The sequence below is a fragment of the Anas platyrhynchos genome, chromosome Z (assembly GCF_047663525.1).
Source record: "Anas platyrhynchos isolate ZD024472 breed Pekin duck chromosome Z, IASCAAS_PekinDuck_T2T, whole genome shotgun sequence".
In the NCBI taxonomy this organism is placed as follows: domain Eukaryota; kingdom Metazoa; phylum Chordata; class Aves; order Anseriformes; family Anatidae; genus Anas; species Anas platyrhynchos.
Window position 1 is genome coordinate 55,845,118 of NC_092621.1, and position 21,313 is coordinate 55,866,430.

The 21,313-nt window shown below is 46.1% G+C and overlaps 2 protein-coding genes across 4 annotated transcripts; one reads left to right on the plus strand and one right to left on the minus strand.

Annotated features, from left to right (window-relative positions):
* The first annotated feature begins 427 nt into the window (after window positions 1-427).
* NANS (N-acetylneuraminate synthase) lies at window positions 428-10,281 on the plus strand. The gene is made up of 6 exons (XM_027446335.3): window positions 428-672; window positions 857-1,072; window positions 5,205-5,304; window positions 5,547-5,701; window positions 6,698-6,964; window positions 8,447-10,281. The coding sequence occupies exons 1-6, from the start codon at window positions 541-543 to the stop codon at window positions 8,654-8,656; spliced, it is 1,080 nt and encodes a 359-aa protein (XP_027302136.1). The 5' UTR covers window positions 428-540; the 3' UTR covers window positions 8,657-10,281.
* Window positions 10,282-10,894: 613 nt separating this feature from the next.
* On the minus strand, window positions 10,895-20,492 carry TRIM14 (tripartite motif containing 14). Of its 3 annotated transcripts, XM_072031011.1 has the most exons (7): window positions 20,262-20,492; window positions 17,181-17,276; window positions 16,057-16,290; window positions 15,260-15,422; window positions 14,593-14,685; window positions 11,693-11,763; window positions 10,895-11,566 (listed from the first exon to the last, which is right to left on the minus strand). In XM_072031011.1, the coding sequence occupies exons 1-7, from the start codon at window positions 20,424-20,426 to the stop codon at window positions 11,228-11,230; spliced, it is 1,161 nt and encodes a 386-aa protein (XP_071887112.1). In that variant the 5' UTR covers window positions 20,427-20,492; the 3' UTR covers window positions 10,895-11,227. The 3 variants fall into 3 exon arrangements, with proteins under 3 accessions (XP_071887112.1, XP_027302134.1, XP_027302135.1); XM_027446333.3 differs by having other exon boundaries at window positions 10,895-11,763; window positions 20,262-20,489; XM_027446334.3 differs by lacking the exon at window positions 16,057-16,290 and having other exon boundaries at window positions 10,895-11,763.
* Window positions 20,493-21,313: the final 821 nt, after the last annotated feature.

Consider the following 21,313-nt stretch of genomic DNA (forward strand, 5'->3'; position numbering starts at 1 on the left):
TTAATACTCAGTTGCCCAACACAGCCTTAAACCACTACACGAAATAAATGCCAACAAAGCGCTCATTCATATATTCCGTTAGCGTAGCCGATATGTACTCTGCTTCCTTTTTGCACAGAAACTTTCTCCTCAGGCTTAACCATCAACCTCTCTCCCCTCCCATTACAACGCCCATTACCCTTCAGGCTCTGGAAGCAGCTACCTGCTGCTTTGAGCAACGCCTCCCGGCTGGCTTGCAGGTAGCTCACGAATAAATAAATAAATAAATAAATAAATAAATAATTTCGAGTGCAGAGAGGGCATTTGCGTACGGCACTGACAAACATTTCCCCCCACACCCGCTGCTCGGGCCCTCCCCGGGCTGTCGGTGCCGCCTCATGGCGGCGGCGGCCGCTCCCTCAGCGCCCCCTGCCGGCAGCGCCGCCATTACCGGGGCGGGGCGGGGCGAGGCAGGGGCGGCCCCCTCGGCGCAGCCGCGGTCTCCGTGTCGGTCTGTCCGTCTGTCCGGTGTGTCCGTCGGTCTGTCTGTCCGCCGCCAGCATGCCGCGGGAGTTCGAGCTGTGCCCCGGGCGGCGGGTGGGCGGCGACCAGCCCTGCTTCATCATCGCCGAGATCGGGCAGAACCACCAGGGCGACCTGGACATCGCCCGCCGCATGATCCGCATGGCCAAGGTGCGCCCGGCCGGGGGCGGCTGAGGAATGGTTTATTTATTTATGTATTTATTTATTTATTTGCTGCTGTTTTTACAGGCATTTTGAAATGGAGGGGTGGCGGGGGGGGGGGGGGTGCCTTTGTCACTCGTGGTGGTGGTGGTGCTGTCGCTGAGCGTGCACCGCCTCCCTTTTCTTTCTGCAGGAGTGCGGAGCAGACTGCGCTAAGTTCCAGAAGAGCGAGCTGGAGCACAAATTCAACAAGAAAGCCCTGGAGAGGCCCTACACCTCCAAGCACTCCTGGGGAAAGACCTACGGGGAGCACAAGCGCCACTTGGAGTTCAGCCATGACCAGTACAGAGAGCTCAAGAAATACGCCGAGGAAATTGGGATTTTCTTCACGGCGTCTGGCATGGATGAGGTACGTAAGCCATAGGGGACTGACAGGGAGAATCCAGCTATCCTGCCTGCAGTCTGTTACTCATGTGCTATATGAGTATATGAGTCTGTTACTCATGTGCTATAGCTCTGACATAAAGAGAATACCAAGTATGTCTGGACGTTGAGCTTGTAAATGAGGAAACTGGAGGAAAGGTACTTCTGTCAGTTCCCTTGTGCATCTATTCTGATTGACCAGACAGCTGAATATCTTGGAAGATCTGACATTTATGCTGAAGTGTGTATGCACAGTACACTATATTAGAGACTAGGCCTCAGCTGGGCTCCCTAAACAATTGAGACTTTGAGAGTTTAGATCAAAAGGGTGATCTGAATGATGCTTAGCGTTGTCTGCAGTATCAGCTCCAACACTTCAAACTCTCCTGTGCATTTGAACTAGATTCTGTTCTTAATACCTATTATTTCTCTCTTATTTTTTTCTTTCTTTCTGCTTACTAACTTCATATTTCTAAGGAGCAGAAATGCATTTCTTTTTCTTTTACTAATCAAGGTGGAGAGGGTCTCCACCTTGCTCTGTTATTTCTGAAACGTTTACTTACTTTGTCAGTGGGCTTTGGGACAGTCAGCCACCAGCCTGGAAACTCCATGAAGCTCATCTGTTGCTGTGTCCCCTTGAAAGTGGTTGAAGTCTTTAACTCTTGCACGTTGCCTACCTCAAAACAATGTTAATTGCAGTATTAATAAGTGCAGTGTACAGTTGAAATGTGTAAACCGGAAAGTCCAGGTAACAGTTAAACCTCAGCAGAGATTGCAGATTATGTATTGTTCTAGTTTTCTTTGTGGCCTAGAAAATAATAGAGAAACAAACTGAACGAGAGCTTCCAGAAGCAAGCCAGACACTCTTGCGTAAGGCAGGCACACGGTCATCACTGTCACTCTGCATGTAGCCTTATCCAGGATGGGACAAGGATGGGATTTATCTAGTGTTCTCAGGTGGTCTGTTCAGTGCTTTAAGTGTCTTACTTTCCCTACCCTACCATCAGAGATAATTCCTGATGTATCAGCTTAATCTCCTTTCTTATGATTCTTCGTCTGACATAAAAGTTCATACTTTCATTCTCCTATCTCCTGTTTATTCAAACACCATTATTACATTTCCCTTTTTTCTTCTTGTTGATATTTTTCTTGACTAAGTGGTTTCAAATCCTTGAAGTTTCTTATGTTGTCTTTTCTAGTCCTCTGCCCATTCCCACTGTTTCTGTTAAGAGTCTGTCCTATGGACCAAAATCCTTGAATTGCTGTGCCCCAGCTGAGAGTGCAGCTGCCAAACACTGTAACACCATCAAAAACTACTTCAGACGTCTGATAGACAAGCAGGTGTTTTGCATGTATCACAATAGCCCAGTGCCATGGGCTCTGAAGTAGATCAGGGAAAAGAGGGTGTTGTGATATTTATTTTATTGTGCCTTCATGTGTAAGGACCAGCTGAATAACAACACCTACTCCATCTTTTCCTTTAGGAAAAGAACAACTACACCCAGTAGCCTCTGACTTCTGTCAGAGGCTACTGCATGTCTTTGGGATGTCTTTGGGATGAAAAATCATGCCCTTTCTTTTCCTCCTTCTACAGTCTGTAGTGAAATGCAGAACATCTTTCGTATGCAGCAGCTAATATCACTTTCCACCTCTAAGATCTCTTGTTATCTCAAGGTGCTGTGCTTCTCTGAGCCTGTGGGCACATCAGGTAGTTAACACTACTGACACCTACTTGAGCATCCTCTTTTGAACAGCAGTTACTTTATACAGCTGCTGACACTGCTGGTAGTATTTGTGCTAGCCCTCTTCAGACTTAATCCAGACTTTGCACAGATTGAGGTAGTAAGTCCTTGGGAACATTAGCTTCTGTGAATTGAGCATAACCTCTGGAACTGCAGGTAAATTGAAGAGGTTAAATTGTGTGTTCAGTCATATGAGGAAGTTCTGCGAAGCAATGTGTGACGTAAATACAAAGATTCTGGGTAACTCCTTTATCTGCTCTGCTCCAGTGTGTACTGGAGACGGAACAGGATCCTGTTGAACCACTCCCTTTTATGTTGTCCCTGCTATTTGAAGTTAGACAGGATCACAGACTGGTTGGTTGGGGCTGGAAGGGGACCTCTGGGGTCATCTGCTCCAACCCTGGTGCTCAGGCTGGTCCTGTTCCGTGAATCTCCTATGAGAAAGCTGCCAAATTCTGTGAGATAGTCACCTTATGAAGAGTGGCATTAGATATTGGGCCCATATGTCATACTTCATTTTGTGCAGTCTCTTCTGATTAGATTGGTGGCTTCTTAATATGTCTTCATGCACAATGCATCTTAGTGAATAAACCATATTAAAGAGGCATTACACATCCTAGACACAAGCAATTGAATCTGCATTATAGTGATTATAGAAAAATTAGACTGAAGAAGGTGCGAATCTGTTTTGAACGTTACTTTTGTCTTTCTCTGGCACTAAGTTAATTTGGCTGCAACAAGGAATGAGGCAAAGAAATTAAAAGTGTGTGGGGAGAGATTGAAAGGGGGTCAAAGTTAGGTAACTACTTCATTGTTTCACCCAAATGTGAATGAAAAATTTTAATGTCGCTTGTGATAGGTTTGGGATTTTTGTTTTCATTAAATATACTTATTTTCAAAAGGTTACTTACTGATGCAATACTAATTTTAATGGAACATCCAATACTTCCTGAATTATCTCAAATATAGCACACGCATTTTTAGAAGGAGGAAGAGTGTAATTAAGATTTGAATAAATTGTCTCCCTGTCTTTTCTTTGGCACATCTTATAGTTTTTTTTGGATATCTCTCATAGAAGAAAATCCATTGTGGCTTCCTTTGATTTGCAAACATGATTTTTCCATGTCTGTGGGTTACTTGTTCTTTGGAAGGGAAGCATTAACTTTTTCCACAAATAGTGACGTGGCAAGTAGCTAGATGTAGTAGTTTACATGTGGTGGGAACTGAGGGGGATCAGCCATTGCAAACAGGTTAGCTAGACAGGCAAAGCTGGTGACAGGTTTCTTCTAAGAGTCAAAAGGCAGAAGAATACTTGTATGACTCTTCAGTGTCAGAGCTGTGCAGGAAAGCTACCTGTAGATTTAAGTGCTGCAGATGTGAGGCAGGAAAACTGCCTCTGTGCCTGCAGCACGTTCACTCTTCAGGGGGCTAACACCCATCTGCAGGTAGTTATTCTTCCTGGTAGTGGTAATAAAATCAAGCAAGAGTGCCGTGGCCCACAGAGTTAGAGGAGTAGGGGAGCATGCCTGTACGAAGCTGCTGTACCTAGAGCAGGCTTGACCAGCTATGGCCAGGAGACCAAAGAGACTGCCTTGAGACAGGGAACCTAATAAAAAACCTGTGCAAAATCTGTGTAAAAGAAGGAACCTCGGTAATATTTGGTCTGGAGGGAAGTCAGAAACTAGCATCCTCAGAATAGTAAATGTTATTCAGGAGTTGGACATGTAAATCCGTTGAGATCTAGCCTTGCCAAAAGTTAGTACTGTTTGATGAGACTTGCATGAACTGAACTGAGCAGACTGAAGTACCTGATGCATCCCTTGCTCCTTAGCTTGTTCCAGTAAGCACCTTTTCCAAAGTCTCACTTTGAATAAAATTAGTCCTTTCCCCAGGGTAACAAATGTTGATATTCTTACTATTTGTCTTCTGATTATATCAAGAGCATTTTGATAACAGTCTCAGAAAGTCATGCTTAATGTTTATATGCATGCCACAAGGCATCTGACAAATCCTGCCACACTATCTATGCTCTATCTTAAAATCTAGTCCTTTGATGGGCTCAGAGTTTCCGAAATGCTAACCTGCAGACCAGCCTCCTGAAGCAAAATGGTGTTATCTGCTTTTGATTTATTTGACCTTTTGTGTTTTTTTTTTTTTTTTTTTTTTTTTTGTACCTGATACCATTGATTCGTGAGAAGTATGGTTTGTGGGGCTGTGTATATATGTGCCCTTTTTACTTAAGCTTTGGCTTTACTGTTTTGTAGGGTTGGGTTGCTTTTATTTGTTTGTTTGGTTTACTACAGCATGGTAGTTCTTGTCTGTTCTTGACCCAGCTGAAGTGGTGTTTTGAAAAGCAGTGATTTCTTTTTCTTGCAGATGGCTGTGGAGTTTCTACATGAACTGGATGTTCCATTTTTCAAAGTAGGATCAGGAGATACAAACAATTTTCCGTATTTGGAAAAAACTGCAAAGAAAGGTAAGCATTTTCTTTCAAGCAGTCTTGGTAAACGTCACTGTGTCTCAGTAGCTCAATTATTACATAATTCTTCGACTTGATTTTAGAAAAAACTCGTAGGAAGAAAAAAGATTCACCCACCTTCTTTTTCCAGTTCAATTGAATTCATTCACTGCAAGAATTTCAAATAAGCTTTTGTAGCTTTCTTACGGACCTCACCTTGAGATCTGGGGCAAACCATTTTTATTTTTTTTAATGGCTAGGACGCCCAATGGTGATTTCCAGCGGGATGCAGTCGATGAACACCATGCACCAGGTTTATCAGATTGTGAAGCCCATCAATCCAAACTTCTGCTTCCTGCAATGCACCAGTGCCTACCCGCTTCAGCCAGAGGATGTCAATCTCCGTGTTATATTGGTCAGTGAGTAACAGAGTGCCATGGGTAGGGTACCAGAGAAGAGCTATGTATTTCTATTGCGTTATATTTCCAGATCTTGGGCAAGCTGGAATTCACTTCCAAGATGTCAGAAGAGTGTAATGTTCCTCTAATTCATGCAAACATTGAAGTGAATGTATTAATTGGATCCTCTTTTAGCAGAACTCAGCTTTGAAGAATATGATAAGGTATATTACTGTTGGGGCATTTGCAATTAAACAGAGGGAAGCAGGAGGTTGAAGTGTCACCCCAATCTTTACAATGGAAAGAAAAGTGACACAGACAGTTACCTCCAAGAAGGTGCATGTAATTGAGAACATGATCCTAAACAGGGGTCAAGACCAGAAACTTTCATTGAAAAGGCTTCATGTGACTATGAGAGCTGCAAAGGAAATAGATTGTAGTTGCCTTTGCTGAAAATATTACTTGGGTATGCTTGATGCTAATGCAAGAAGAGGTTCCCAAATTGGCCGGTGTTCAAACATTTGCCTACCTTCAGTTTCAGTAGAACTAAGTATGACTGCATTTAATTGCCCGTAAGACTGGATAACTCCCCTGTGTGCTGCAGAAAGGATTGCTTCAGAGTTGAAATATGGGGAGGTGCAGAATCTGCTTTGGATACAAGTTAAGTAGTCCATTGGGTTCTTGGATGAAAATAAAGCACTACTTTATCAGTGTAATTTACAGTGGTGTAGGCTTTGAAGACCTTGAAGAGTACAACTAAATTAAAAAGTGTAAGAAATTGAAGAATAGAGCATATGTCTGTCATTGTCAGTATTGATAATCCCAATGAACTTGTTAAAACAAGATGTTTGGTAATGCATGACTTGTTCAAAAAAAAAATCATTTTGGGCATAACCAACCACTTCTGTGGCGCAGTAACTGTCCGTGTTTTCATTGCAGTTATCATTGTTAAACTTGCTCCATCTCTGAAATTGCTGCCTTGATAATTCAGACCAACTCTGTCCTGATTCCAGGCCTATCAGTCAGCTTTTCCTGATATCCCCATTGGATACTCGGGGCATGAAACTGGCATTGCCATTTCAGTGGCGGCTGTAGCTATGGGTGCAAAAGTAGTGGAACGCCATGTGACTCTTGACAAAACGTGGAAAGGAAGTGACCACCAAGCATCCCTGGAGCCAAATGAACTGGCAGAGTTGGTGAAAGCCATCCGTACTGTGGAAAAAGCAATGGGTTCTCCAATTAAACAACTCCTGCCTTGTGAAATGGCTTGCAATGAAAAGGTAACTTGTGCTTTTGCTTCACATCAGCTGAAAGTCTATATTCATGTGGTGGCTTTAGCCAGCTGGACAGTTGAGCTCCACCACAGCCGGTCTCTCACTCCCTCTCCTCAAAGGAAAAGGAGGAGAAAATACGATGAAAAAAAATACTGAAAAAAAATACTGAAAGGGCTCAAAGGTTGAGATAAGGACAGGGAGATCACTCACCAATTATCATCACAGGCAAAACAGACTCAGCACAGGAAGATTAATGTAATTTGCAGCCTATCACGAGCAGACTAGCACAGTGAGAAACTAAAAGCAAACTAAAAACTGCTCCAGCACAGGTCCCCCACGGGTGGGGGCAGCTCCCCCCAGACCCCCTGCTCCTGCGTGGGCTCCTCTCCACGGGCTGCAGCTCCGGCCCGGGGCCTGCTCCTGTGGGGGCTCTCCATGGGCCGCAGCCTCCTCCAGGCCACATCCACCTGCTCCAGCGGGGGCTCCTCCACCCATGGGGGGGCTGCAGCGTGGAGATCTGCTCCATGGGGGACCCATGGGCTGCAGGGGGACAGCCTGCTCCACCAGGGGCCTCTCCCTGCACAGCCCGCAGGGGAACTGCTGCTGCCTGCCTGCAGCACCTCCTGCCCTCCTCCTGCACTTACCTTGGGGCTGCAGGGATGGTTCTCATTCATTTCTCACTCCTCTCTCCCAGCTGCTGTTGCCTGGCATATTTTTTTCCCTTTTGTTGTATCTGCTCTCACAGAGGCCCACCCAGCATCGCTCCCTGGCTCAGCTCTGGCCAGCAGCAGGTCCCTTTTGGAGCCATCTGGAGCTGGCTCTGCTCTGACATGGGGCAGCTGCTGGGTTCTGCTCACAGAGGCCACCCCTGCAGCCCCCATGCTACCAAATTCTTGCTACGTAAAACCAATACAGAAAAACTGCCTGATAATATGCACATTATACTTAGGTTTATATTCTCGGTATCAGTTATTGCAGTAGTGTTTCTGCCTCTGCACTCTAAATTTTCTGCTGCTGGGTAGCAGCATGCGCATTGATAATGTGTAGCACACTGTAACATCTTTGTAGACCTATCATTTCCTATGAAGTGCTATTTCTTAACTATTTTTACCAAAGCATAATGCTGGCAATTTTGAGTATAGTGCAGTTGTATGCATACCATCCATTGAGGAACTAAGCTGCTTTTGCACTAAGCTGGAATACTGGTCAGTCTAATGAGATTCTCTCTATTCTGTTTCTGGGATATTCCAGTGAGACCTTGTCTGATTTCAGAATGGGTTTAAATCTTCCTGACAGCCTTGTCAGAGTGAAGGCCTCCATGCTAACTCAAACTTAATTTGGACTAAGAAGTAATCAATGGGGGTGGGAGAGGGAGCAGTCCACTCAACCTCTTCCCAAGTAACTGCAGGTTTTTTTTTTTCACCTCTTTTGGTATTCTGGGTCTAGGAATGTATTTGACTCAGACTTTCTTTTTATTCGCCCCTGTAGCTGGGGAAGTCTGTTGTGGCGAAGGTGACAATTCCTGAAGGCACCGTACTGACCCTTGACATGCTGACAGTGAAGGTGGGAGAGCCTAAGGGATTTCCTCCAGAAGCCATCTTTGATCTGGTGGGCCAGAAGGTTAAAAGGCATATTGAAGAAGATGAAACCATCACTGAGCAGGCAGTAGAAAATCACGTCAAGAAAGTAAAGTGCTAAACCAAAGTACTCTGTTACACATTTCATGACGTAGGACTGCCCTACTGCACAACATATTTAAGTATAGCAGCATGGTAGATTAGAAGAAAGGATCCAAGCAGATTATAATTTTCCAGATCCAGTAGCAGGAAGTTTTTTCAGCAAGGGGATATAAATTATGAAAAGCAATTTTTAGAAACTGTGTTATCAGTGCGTGTAGAAAACACCATACTCCTTTTCCATTCCACTTAACCTAGATTATTTCGGAGTTTTGCCAAATCAGAGACCAAGGTCTGCTGCTTTCCAGTTTGCCTTTTCTGGTAAGAATACACTAAATCCTAATTATTTTTCTGCACTTCGAATTGTCATGGCGCTGTCGTTTGATGTTTCCCTCTCTCTTCCATCATTTTCCTCATCCCTGCAAAAATAGGATGCTAGTTGGAGTTAAATGCAGAGAAGTGCAGGGTTACATAAACTTAACAGAAAACTTTACACATACAACCCGATGGATTTTTCTCAAGGTGTGTCTTAAGATTTAAGAAGAAGTCTCAAGATAAATGGTTTGCAGGAACCTGCCTAAGGAATAGAGGTGGACAAAGTTGAAAAGAAGCATCACAGTGAAGGGAGATAATTTTCTATTCAGTAATGCCACTGTAGGAAAAAAACATCTTGAGAAAACTAGATTCCAGCATGGCCATACTGTCTCAAGAGACAGTTCCAAGAAATGTAGTAAATTGGATGGGTAGAAAGCCCCCATCTAACAGGCAGAGCCTTTTTTGTACTTTTTGTGAACTAAAAGGCAAGAAAGCAAGCTGGACAAGTTAAGGGGAAAAATCAGTCCAAGATGATCAGTGGAAATAAGTTTAATCAATGCATCCAGAAATTGGCAAAAGCATCCACCGTCAGCTGACTGAATCCTGGCATCCTAATGATTTTTGCAGTTCATTTGGGTATTTCTATTTGTATTTGGGGCAACTTCTCACGCTGGTAAAGATTCAGCAGCCTCCTTGCTGGACTAATAAGCAAAGGCACTGAACTGGGATTTTTGTTTTCCCACTCATTGCTCTTTGAAACAGCTGAGGTTGGCTGCCTGACTAGATCACATCACTGACTAGATCACAGCATGACAGTCCATACTCCTCCATCCACTCCACCCTTCCATCACAGCCTCTTACTTTTCACGTAAGAAGTGCAGTTCCTCTCCCCAGTCGCCTGCAGCCCTTACCTTTGTCCAGGAAGGATCTGCACGGCAGCAGGTACAATGCATCTCTCAGCTAGCTTGGGTCGGCACAAAGCCACCTTGTTGTAAGTTGTCTGCATTTGTCCGTGACAGAACCATTTACTAGTTACGGTTATTTGGAACTTGCTACCTCTTGGTTATGAATTGGTGAAGTATTTTGAATTTGATGATTGTGTTTCTGTACCTGTGAGCAGTTTACTCTCAAAACGTTTACCCTGCTGCAGTTCCGAGGAGACTGTAGTCCTGTATTTGAAGTGGAGAGAAGAGGTCTTTGAATCCTGTGCTTGTGACAGTCTGTGAGCTCTGATTGATGCAGTATGCTTGCCTTACATTAAGAAACAACTCAATTGTTAAAAGATCTTTTTTTAATGGCAATTTTAAAAAATAAATTGAGCTTCTAAAACAAGCTATCGTTTTTGTGTTTCAGTGTGTGGTTAGAGCTTGCCCTTGCTAGCAGCAGAGAGGATTCCGGGGCCGATAGTATCTGAACCACCCAAGATTACCTTGCTTGCTTTGAGGGGCAGTGCTCCTTCAGTGGGGCGGTACAGCTGGTTCTAGGGAATGGGGGCAATGCAGGCTCCACAGATTTCTAGGACTGTAATTTATCATAGAATCATCTAGCTTGGAGGAGACCTTCAAGATCATCGAGTCCAACCATCCACTTGTCATATGAAGTCCTATCTCTAAGCCACATCTGTTAAGTACCTCTAGGGATGGGGACTCCGCCACTTCACTGGGCAGGCTGCTCCCAGGAAAAGCCATCCTACCCTCAAGCAGATCAACATTCCTGCCTAACTTGGGATCACCTGCAAACTTAATGAGGTTGCACGTGGTCATTTGCCCAGGTCATTGGCAAAAATGTTAAAGAAAACTGTCCCCAGAATAGTGCCCTGGTGGAAGCCACTGGTGACCAGCTGCCAGCGGGATTGAACGCTGTTCCCTGTGACTCTTTGAGCCTGGGAAGAATAATAAATCATTATCCAAATCAAATCAAAAAGACAACAATTACCAGGCTCAAATACGAGTTGTAATAAACTTTTTTCCAGGTTCTAACCACAGTTTTGCAAATTTTTTTCCATTTTTCCATTTTGCAAATTTGAATCAAGTACAAAAAATATAATGTATGGCACTTTAGGCAGTATATTGACATCATTTATAAATGACAGATCAACTTCCCCCATTTAAAACACGCAGACATTAAACACAATTGGTTTTCTTCAACTTCACCGTTGCCTTCTAAAAGCATCACAGTTGACTCTTCTGTAGGACACAGAGTAATTCATGTAGATCACTACTATAAAGTGGCTTTCATACCAAAAGCATGAGTTACAGCCTTGTTTTTACTTCGTTCTTTACGTCAGCTTGCATGTGCCAATGGACCCCTCCCAGAGCCTCAAGGCTGGGTACACTGGCTCTGTGAACTTGCAGCGGAAGGTGTGCAGGTGAGCCATGCCATCCGTAACGTTGTAGAAGGAAAGGATCCCTGCCTCGTAATCCAGAAAAACACCAACGCGGTCAGGGTCATCTTCTACTGTGAGAGGGATCCTCTCCCCCTTGTGGAATGCCCAGTATTCGAAATCAAACCTTTTGATGCACCACGATGCTCGATTCCAGCCCAGGCGGCAGGTTTCAGAGTCTCCCTTCCTGCCGATGGACGGGTAGGCTGCGCCGATCCACCACCCAGTTCCAGCCTGAAGGAGGTCGACTTCCCAGTAATGGCTCCCGGAGAGGAACCCATCCCTGCTTAGCACCTGCCACAATTTATCGAACCGCTGGGGGCCACAGGGGTAAAATATCCTCCTCCAGTTGCAGCTTACCACTAGACGGTCGTCAGACAACTTCAGCCTCGGATGAAGGCTGTCGTATTCCCAGGTTGGCGATCTTGCATCTGCAATCAAAACCAAAAACGTACATGCTGCATTTATCGTGATCCATCAAAGAAGCCCAAAATTACACAAAGCCTGCAAAAGAGCCCACAGCCAGGCAGTGGCTTGGAAACTGCAGTTTTGGAAGGAAACAGTCATATTTTAATTGGAAAACGCTGCACTATCAACATGCACTGATGGTTCAAAGTTGCAAAGGCTTTAAAGCAGGTCAGTAAAAGACAAATATCTAAAACAGTGTTATGTGTGTTTAACAAATGGTAAGAAGAATACAACTAGCTAGGGAATAAACACAGAGCTTCTACTTTTAAGTGGAATAGTTAGAAACCGGTAGTGTGATGACAGCCTAAGGTTTTTAGAGAGCACCGGAGCAGACTCTTTGGCTGTGAGACCTCATTTCAGTGAGATCACATTTGAAAAATGAGCTGAGTTGGTTTCACAGAGGCACCACAGCTCAGCAGCACGTATGTAGCAAAGGAACAACCCACCAGCTCCCAGGGGACTTACAGCACTAAACTGTCATCTAGCCTGCAACTTACAGAAGAAAAACCACAGTCTGGAACTATATCCTAGAAATCACTGTCTTACTAAGCAGCAGCTCAGAATATTTTCACCACTAAGCAGCTGCTACAGGACTGGAAATCACAAAGCCAGAAAAAGACCTCTATACCCATCCATAGTGTTTCAGAAAGACAAGTAAGCACTACACGAGTTGTGACTAAAAGATGCAGCTGCACGCCATGCCTCCCTTGCCTTGCCATGGCCCCTAACATCAGCTATATTTAACTTTCAGGAACCAGTGGTGCACCAGTCGCTGCTGTTTTATACATAGCCTTGCTAGCAGACTGTCTTGGTCTGGGCTGCACACACCTGGCTATCAGAAACGAAGCAGTTTCTGGGGCAAAGGCGTACAGAAAGGGTTGCTGAAGTGTAAAATGCATGTGAAGGTGCTAGAGAGCCCGCTGCTGGTAATTCTACCCCCTTTGAACTGTACCTGTTTGCTGCAATAAAAGGGAGAGGGAAACAGCACTGTACACGCACAAGTGCTAACAGAAGCACTGCCATTTTCTAACCAAAAATAAAACTTTCGTAATTTTAATTCTGGTATTATGACTGTAGACACCAAGCTGAAACTTCCAAAAGCACACCAACCACCACAGGGATAGGTCTCACACATGCAACATCTTACTGTAGTGATCTCCACTGCACTTTAGGGGTGCAGCACCAGTCAGAAAAGCTAGCACTGGCTTTCATGCAGTCTGCGTAGGTGTTTTAGGTGGGGGAACGCTGCAAACACTCACACCCACCTGCATGTACAGTTGGTGACAAAAGACAGGAAAACAGGAATTAGAAAGGTAAAAACAGCGTGCTGCAGGATCCTCTCTTGTCAATGTCTCTCTGGCTGCCTTTGGGTCTTGGCTTCAAGTCACCTTCCAAGAGGTAAATGGTGAGCATGCTGTTTGTACAGGACACGTAAGACACTGGGTCCAAAAGAGACTGAAAGTGTCACTTGAAAGTAGGGATGATTTTAAAGGCCTGGCTTCAGTGTCTGCTTCTCTTCGAGAAAGCACTTGAAAAGCTGTGCAAATTGTTGGTGTCAAGTCTGTCAAATTTGCCTGAAAACCTAGGTTTTCACAAAACGCATTCCTAATAAATAAATTGCTACTAAAATGAAAATATGTCTGTTGCTTAAAACAAACAAACAAACAAACAAACAAACAAAACCAAGAACTGAATGGCATCTGGATGCCAGTATATGAGAGCACGGATGTGCATTTGGCTAGAAAAATAATGCAAAACAGCTGGAGTTGTTTGGATTACTGGAGGACGTGCCATTTTTCCCAAGTAGTAGCATATCTAAGTGACTTTAACTCCAAATACTCATTTATCACTAAGGCTTGACAATTTTGCTGGACTATGAGCAGCTGCATCCAGCATCTTAGTGAGGTTTGTTATTTTTAGGTTTAAGAGTTGAGATATAGTCTTTTTGGCCCTTAGCGAGATGTCTGCTCACACGTGAAACAAATGGCGTACTTTCTCTATGAATCCATCAGGGGACAACCTGAAGGAGATGGATAAAGACTGGCATTCGTGAAGACTGAGAGCCCACTTCACAGCCAGACAAAAGTTTCTGCAGTGCTCTCTTTCTGGCTAGAGCTCATTGACGCGTACTACCTGTCCTAGCACCCTAAAAAGATCAAGTTATGGTTACAAAGTGAATGACTCAGTCTGGATCCTGCAGCGCAGAGATGATGCAAGCGTAGAAGGACCCACTGCCATCACAGCCAGCAGATGCCATGTTAACAGGGAACCTGACAGCTTTTGGATTAAGAACAGCCACAGCACTCATCTGCTGCAGGCCGCTTGAAATGTTCATTAGCTTTCCATCAGGGAGGTGAAACAATTTGCTATACATCTTCCCTACCAATACCAGAGGAAATGATGACCTGTGGATTGTCCCTAGACAAACTACATAGAATCACATAACTGTTAAGGTTGTAAAAGACCTCCACGATCATCTGGTCCAACCCTCCATGAATGTCTTTAAAAAAAATAAATTATCCATTAACTGACTCACACACTGCCAGTTTCGAATAAAAACAAAGGATCAAGACTTCACAGGCAGAAACTAAAATTCCTTTCCCAACTTGAGGTAGAGAAAAGGGTACTGGCTCTCAAGCAGGGCTAAGAATTTGCTCCTCCCAAACAGCAGGAACCCTCTTAAGAGACCTGTTCAAGATAATGAACAGGTGGTAGCACACATTCATTGACTGCTTCAGTGATTAAGCCACGAGTGTTTGGAGTGCTTCTAGCTTTTGTGCAACCATACTTACGTTTTAAGAAAAGCAACCGATCGACAGGAGACATGGTTTTCAGCATTGTTCCAGGCTCCTTCTTTGTGGTGGCGTTCAGGCTGCTGAAAACGTCTGGGCAGAAATCAAAAGGGACAGTTTAGGTAAGTCTATCAGTGGAAGAAGAATGCTCTACTCTCAAGATTTTAAAAATAAAATAAAACGACGGGGGATTTTGTAAGACAGTTTATTTGGGTTTTATCTCTTTGCTGTGAATTCCACCCACATCCTGAGTAAGGTATACAGTCACCCTATATGCCAGTTTCATGGGACATTCTGTACTACTTTTATTGGAAAAAGGACACTCACTCTGCAAACTTTCTACTTTAAGCTCTTTGGATAGCATAGAGATGCTAGATCCCAGTGATGCCACGGGACTTCACAACCCAGTACAACCCTAGGAAAGCACCTGCCATTCCTCCAAAACCACCCCACACACCAGGTGAGAACCAGGTGAAAGAGAAACCTCACGTGTTCCTACATCTCCACAGCTATAGCAACATAACACCAGTGCTGCCAGAGAACAGCACACATACCTGAAATGCTTGCTTTCTCCAGCTCAGTTTACTTAGTAAAAGAAAATTACAGACCTCACTATATTTAGAAGGAGGCCAGGAGGAAGCAAAATTCACAGCACTCTTGCAAATACCTTCTTTAAGCCGGACCTCTAGTGGTTTCTGTAGAACGGACTGAAGCCCTGTCATGAGATGCTTGTAGTAGTTGAGCACATGCTCAAATGAGAGAGGTATCGGGTGACACTGTTCGAGCTGGCTCTTTGACTCCTGCAGTTCCTTCTCGATTTCTATGGATTTCTGAGGGCAGGAAGGCAAATCCTCCAGTTAGTATGGACAGTGGCACGAATGGACTCTTCCCACCAACTCCCAAACACCAGAGGGCAAGGACAGCTCCATCACTAAGTGAACATCAGGACTGTAACAGGGAACCCTTGCTGTGCTCAGACTGTTTAACAGCCCATGAGGAAAGAGAGGCTGACATTTATCAGTAGGCATGAAAAAAAGCACTCCAGTAAAATGAGCTCAGGAAGATTGGCATCTTTTGCAATTAAAGGAATGAGCCAATTTAGCCTTCCTCCTTAGGTTCCTGGAGAGGGCTGCCTTTCCTCAGACGTTTGTGTTACACTGTGTAAGGAAAGACCCAATACAGCATTAACCTTAAGGATGAGGAGACAGGCCTAGCTCATTTCACGTATGCTTAAAATTAATGTGGTTCTCATACAGACCTGACGTCAATTCCATGATATGAACACCTAACAGCTCAAAAATCAGGAAACAAACCAGTCCACCAAAATAACAACAAAAAGAAAAAAAAAATCAAGTGAGAAGGATGCTGCTTACATACAGAAGGGTCTACTGAGGCCAAACACTAGAGCAGTGACTAACCAGGGCCTATGAGGATAAGAGGCAGAACGAGACCACACAATACCACCTCCAGAAACTGAATGATATCATTGTTCTGCTGCATTTCTCTGATTCGATATGAAAAGGTGTCCAGGGCTGCAAGCTTTTCTTGACAGGACTCCATCTGCTGACCATGTGCTTCCAGGGCTTGCTGAGTCTTTTCGTCAATTAAATTTCTCGCCAGGCTCTCCTCCTCGCGAAGCAGTAACTGGAGCTCAGTCATTCTGTCTGACAGCTGCTTTTTGGTCATAGCAGCGTGTGCCTAAAGGTGAAGCAGAAGTGTGACCGCCCCAGATTCAACAGACCATAAACATTTCAGCTGTCAATGACATGTTTCTGTTGAATTTTACCAATTTGCTGCATTTCTTTAGAAATGAGTGTCCACCCAGTTAAGGGCAAGCACAGTCAGGATCTTCCTGCTTGTCTCCTGGATGGAAAAGCTTGAGGGCAGATTCTGTGATGCTTATTTATGTGGAAAACACAGTTTTCATCTGTAATGTAACCAGGCCAGGTACCAGGCCAGGTATCAACTGCTACAAGCAGCAGACCTGGTCCTTTGGTAGCAACGCTTTGTCCCCTTTTTAAAGCAAGTTAGGGTCAGGGAGCTGCTGGGAAAAGAAAGCATCAAAAGGAAGTGACAGCAAACCACAGTGTCCAAAGCTCTTCAGAGATTCCTCCAACTTTTACTGATATTTTTGTAATAGAGAAGTTCAGAGATGCTCCTTGGAGCAAAATGCTCTATATATGAGGTGCAGCTTAGCACACTTCCCCATTCTTGGGGGAAGTTAATAGAGCTTTTCTTGTTTGCTACACTCTGAATTCAGTCAGACTGAATAATGCAATTCTGTGCAATGCAACATCCATCAGTAAAGTCAGAATAAAGTAAGTTGTTGTGAATCTTTACTATTCCTCTGCACAGACATTTCAGCTTGGTTCTCCCAAAGGTGTTTGGCTGAGCAAGGGATGAGGGCCAGGCCTTTAGAAACTCTTTCCCTTCCTCTCTCCCTTTGACAGTAGTATGTTGTAATGTACACATGAAAAGCATTCCTTTCCTGGGAAGCAACAGCTATCTGGGTCTGGAGAGCTACAGACAGAGGAAAATGTCTCTCCTTGGAAAACCACCATCCAGGGGAGAAAGAAGCTATGCTTTACCTTCAGATCATTAGCAGCTTGCTCTATACACCTTCTGTTACCAGCCTCTTGTTCCTTTCTCTCTTCTAGATCCTTCAAACACAGCGTCAGGAGTTCCTATACAGTAATAAATAAATGAATAAATAAATAAAATTACTGTTTCACAACATCTGTAAAAAACAACTTTCTTTCCTTATCAGTGAGTATGTTACAGAAACAGTTTATAAGGCTGTCCAGCAAGGCCAGTGGAGGGAGATTAAACAAATATTTCATCATTTCATCTGCTGCCCAGTGGTTAAAAGGGTAAGATACATACAGATGTACACATTATGCCACCTTCATAAGCAGCAGGGAAACCAACGGTGAAAAAAACGTTTTCATCTTGAAATCTATGGCATTGTGTACTAGGTCAATGTGGGAAAGTTTTGTTAACAGGGGATCTGCAGGGGTGGCCTCTGTGTGCAGAGCCCAGCAGCTGTCCAATGTCACAACCACAGCCAGCTCCAGATGGCTCCAAAAGGGACCTGCTGCTGGCCAGAGCTGAGTCAGGGAGCAACACTGGGTGGGCCTCTGGGACAGCAGACTGAAGGAAGGGAAAAAATACTGCTGTGCTACAGCAACTGGGAGAGAGGATTGTGAAAGTGTGAGGGAACAGCCCTGCAGCCCCCAGGTGAGTGCCGCAGGAGGGCAGGAGGTGCTGCAGGCAGGCAGCAGCAGTTCCCCTGCGGGCTGTGCAGGGAGAGGCCCCTGGTGGAGCAGGCTGTCCCCCTGCAGCCCATGGGTCCCCCATGGAGCAGATCTCCACGCTGCAGCCCCCCCATGGGTGGAGGAGCCCCCGCTGGAGCAGGTGGATGTGGCCTGGAGGAGGCTGCGGCCCATGGAGAGCCCCCGCAGGAGCAGGCCCCGGGCCGGAGCTGCAGCCCGTGGAGAGGAGCCCACGTGGAGCAGGGGTCTGGGGGGAGCTGCCCCCACCCGTGGGGGACCCGTGCTGGAGCAGTTTGCTCCTGGGGGATGGATGGACCCCATGGTATGGAGCCGTGTGGGAGCAGTGGTTGAAGCTTTGGAGACGAAGCGTCAGGGACTGTCCGCAGCCCCATTCCCCATTCCCCTGCACTGCTCAGGGGGGAGGAGGATAAGGAGCACAGAGCAAAGAAGTGATGTTGAGCACGGGAAAAAGGCAGAGGAGACTAGGGAAAGCGCTAAAGCTGTTTCTGGTTTTGTTTTTGCTTTTTACTATCCTACTTTATTTTTAATTGGCAATAAATCAAGTTAACCTTCCCCAAGTAAACAGCAATTGCTGAGTGATCCCCCGTTCCTGTCCTTGCTTCACCCCAGGAGCTTATCAATCTTATTTTCTCCCCTGGTCCTACTGAGGAGGGGGGCTGAGAGAGCTGCTAGGTGGGTGACCAGAGAAGGTCAACCTGCTGTATTTTCAGATCAAGACTGCATGTTCATCCATTCAGCACTGAGGGGCAGCTCACCAAGCACTTCCACACAGACCATCAGCAGGGGGCTCTGTCTAGGGTCAAAACCCACTGAACCTTCAGGGTGCTTCCTGGCGTGCGAAAGAGCAATCAGAAACACCCACTACACTACAGCAATGCTGAAGCCAGCGGCTGCAACAACAAATATTTACAGCTTGGCACCAGTGATACCCGACGGCAAGGCAGCCCCATGCACTGGTGATGTTCACACAGCCTCTCAGCTGTGGCAGGCAGGCCAGCTCCGCAGCTGCAGCTCTGTTGATGTGCCCGTCCTGCAGCTGGGACCCAAGCACAAGGGCGAACTCACCGCTACATCCCCAGCTCTAACTGCGTTTAAACTCTGCCGGGGGGATAAACAGAGCCCTCGGGGTTCTGTGTGGGCTACGTGGGTTTGCGTTGCTGACATGCGGCTCCTCTGGAGACGCATGCAATTTTTCACTCAGTTACGAGAGAGAGAGACAAAATGGGCTGCAGGAAAAAGCTGGGGAGTCCATGTCTGGAAGCCCCTTGCCACAGGCACGTATGTGTGAGCAGAGAGATGTTTCTCTTGCATGAAGCAGGGAACTCCAAGAAACTTGGGGCATGACACCTCTTCCAGCCACAATTTTCCAGTCTTAACCCTGACGCACCACTTAAAAGATTCACAAGCTCTGCTAGGTGATAACCTTCCCCCATCTATTCTAAAATTTGCACCCTGCTGCCTTCCTCAAAGACCAGCCAAGAGAACAGAGCAAAACACCCCTTTCCCCTTCCTTCCCCGCCAGCATCGCCCATCACCCAGCACTCCCACCCCACAGGCAACACGGTGCCAGCCCCAGGCCGAGCAGCGCTCCGGGCTGCAGGGAGGAAACCGAAAGCTGCTCCCAAGGGCAATCCTTGCAGCAGGCGCCGTGCACAGCCCGTGGCACCCACCCTGCACACCCTGCTCCAGCTCCCTTAGGGGCTGCCTGGATGCAGGAGCCCGGTCACTCAGCTGCAGACACGGCCAAAGATGGGATTTTCACGAGTCTCCCAGCTCCAGGCAGGCACACAAGTGCTCATTCCCTTTTCTTCCTTTTCCTTTTTAATTCCCTTTTATTTTTTCTTCCTTTTTCATTTTTTTTTCCTTTTTCTTTTTTCTTTTTTTCTTTTTTCTTTTTATTTTCCCTTTTCTTTTTTCTTTCTTTTCTTTTTTTTTTCCTTTTTCTTTTTTCTCCTTTTTCTTTTTTTTTTCCTTTTATTTTTCTTTTTTTTTGTTTCTTTTTTTTTCCTTTTTCTTTTCCTTTTTCCTTTTTCTTTTTTCTCCTTTTTCTTTTTTTTTTTTAATTTTCTTTTTCTTTTTTTTTCTTTTTTTTTTCTTTTTCTTTTCTTTTTTTTTCCTTTTTTTTTCCCTTTTCTTTCTTTTTTTTCTTTTTTTTTTTCTTTTTTTTTTCTTTTTTTTTTCCCTTTTCCCTTCCCCCTTCCCTTCCCTTCCCTTCCCTTCCCTTCCCTTCCCTTCCCTTCCCTTCCCTTCCCTTCCCTTCCCTTCCCTTCCCTTCCCTTCCCTTCCCTTCCCTTCCCTTCCCTTTCCCCTTCCCTTTCCCCTTCCCTTTCCCCTTTCCCTTTCCCGTCCCTTTCCCCTTCCCCTTCCCCGTCCCACCTGCCGGTGCCGGGCGGCATGGTGCAGCAGGCATGCCCGGTGCCCGCGGTGCGGCCCCAGCGCGGGGCAGAGGGCGCAGACACAGCGGCCGCAGTCCTCGCAGAGCAGCTCCAGCGGCCGCCCCGCGTGTGCCCCGCAGCCCCGCCGCGGCTCCCCCAGCGCCATGGCGGCACGGGCACGGGGACGGGGACGGGGACGGGGACGGGATGGGGCCGGGCCGGGATGGGGCCGGGCCGCGGGGCGGGCCCGGGGTTGCTCAGCCTTCTCCGGGCTGAGTGAGGTGCCGGCTGCCCTCCAGGTTTTGTTTGTTTTATGCGTTTTCCGCCCGTTGTTTCTGCCAGCGAAAGCCAACCGAGCGGCTCAAACAATGTCCCGGAGTGAAAGCGATGTGGAAAACAGGATGGAGCTGACGATGAGGGTTTATTTCCCTGTGTGGCTTCACGCGTGGATGCAGGAGGCTGTGGGGAGCTGAGCTCCCTCTGATAGCAAGGGCAATGCCACAAAGCTGCACGGATGCTCAGGGATTCACAGAAACTCTCACTGAGGGAGCCTTGCTCAGAGCCTTACAGGAGCCGCAGGACGGTGAGGGGTCACAGCAGCATCTGGGACCGTCTGGTCTCACCATCCCACACAGAAAAGGGCCAGAGCCTGGTGCTCCTCAGGCAGTAAGGGTGAGGGTTTCACAGCCTCCTTGGGACCGTGCTGCAGTGTTTGACCATCTCCATGGGGAAAACTTCCTAGTGTCAAGTCAAAATGTTCCTCGTTGCACCCTGTGCCATGACATTTCACTGTGCACTTCCAAGGACAGCTGTGGCCCCGTCACCTATCTCCTCCCAAAAGGGAGTTACAGACAGCCTTGCGATCTCCTCAGAAGGCTGCACCAGCCCAGTTCCTCCCACGTCTCTTTGCCATGCTGTGCTTCACCCCCACCGCTCTCTGAGTGGCCTCTGCTGGAGGGCTCCCCCAGCAGGGCCAACACACAGCTTGTGGCTGATCTCCATCACCAGAGGGACACGGTGTGGGAAGGTGTTCAGCCCACGGACCTGGGCCCT

Coding starts and splice junctions, on each gene's coding strand:
- NANS (XM_027446335.3), top strand. CDS start 541: ATGCCGCGGGAGTTCGAGCTGTGCCCCGGGCGGCGGGTGGGCGGCGAC. Junction 1,073..5,204: donor CGGCGTCTGGCATGGATGAG/GTACGTAAGCCA, acceptor TTTTTCTTGCAG/ATGGCTGTGGAGTTTCTACA. Junction 5,305..5,546: donor GGAAAAAACTGCAAAGAAAG/GTAAGCATTTTC, acceptor TTTAATGGCTAG/GACGCCCAATGGTGATTTCC.
- TRIM14 (XM_027446333.3), bottom strand. CDS start 20,426: ATGGCGCTGGGGGAGCCGCGGCGGGGCTGCGGGGCACACGCGGGGCGG. Junction 17,277..20,261: donor ATGCCGCCCGGCACCGGCAG/GTGGGACGGGGA, acceptor ATTACTGTATAG/GAACTCCTGACGCTGTGTTT. Junction 15,423..16,056: donor ATATCATTCAGTTTCTGGAG/GTGGTATTGTGT, acceptor TCCTGCCCTCAG/AAATCCATAGAAATCGAGAA.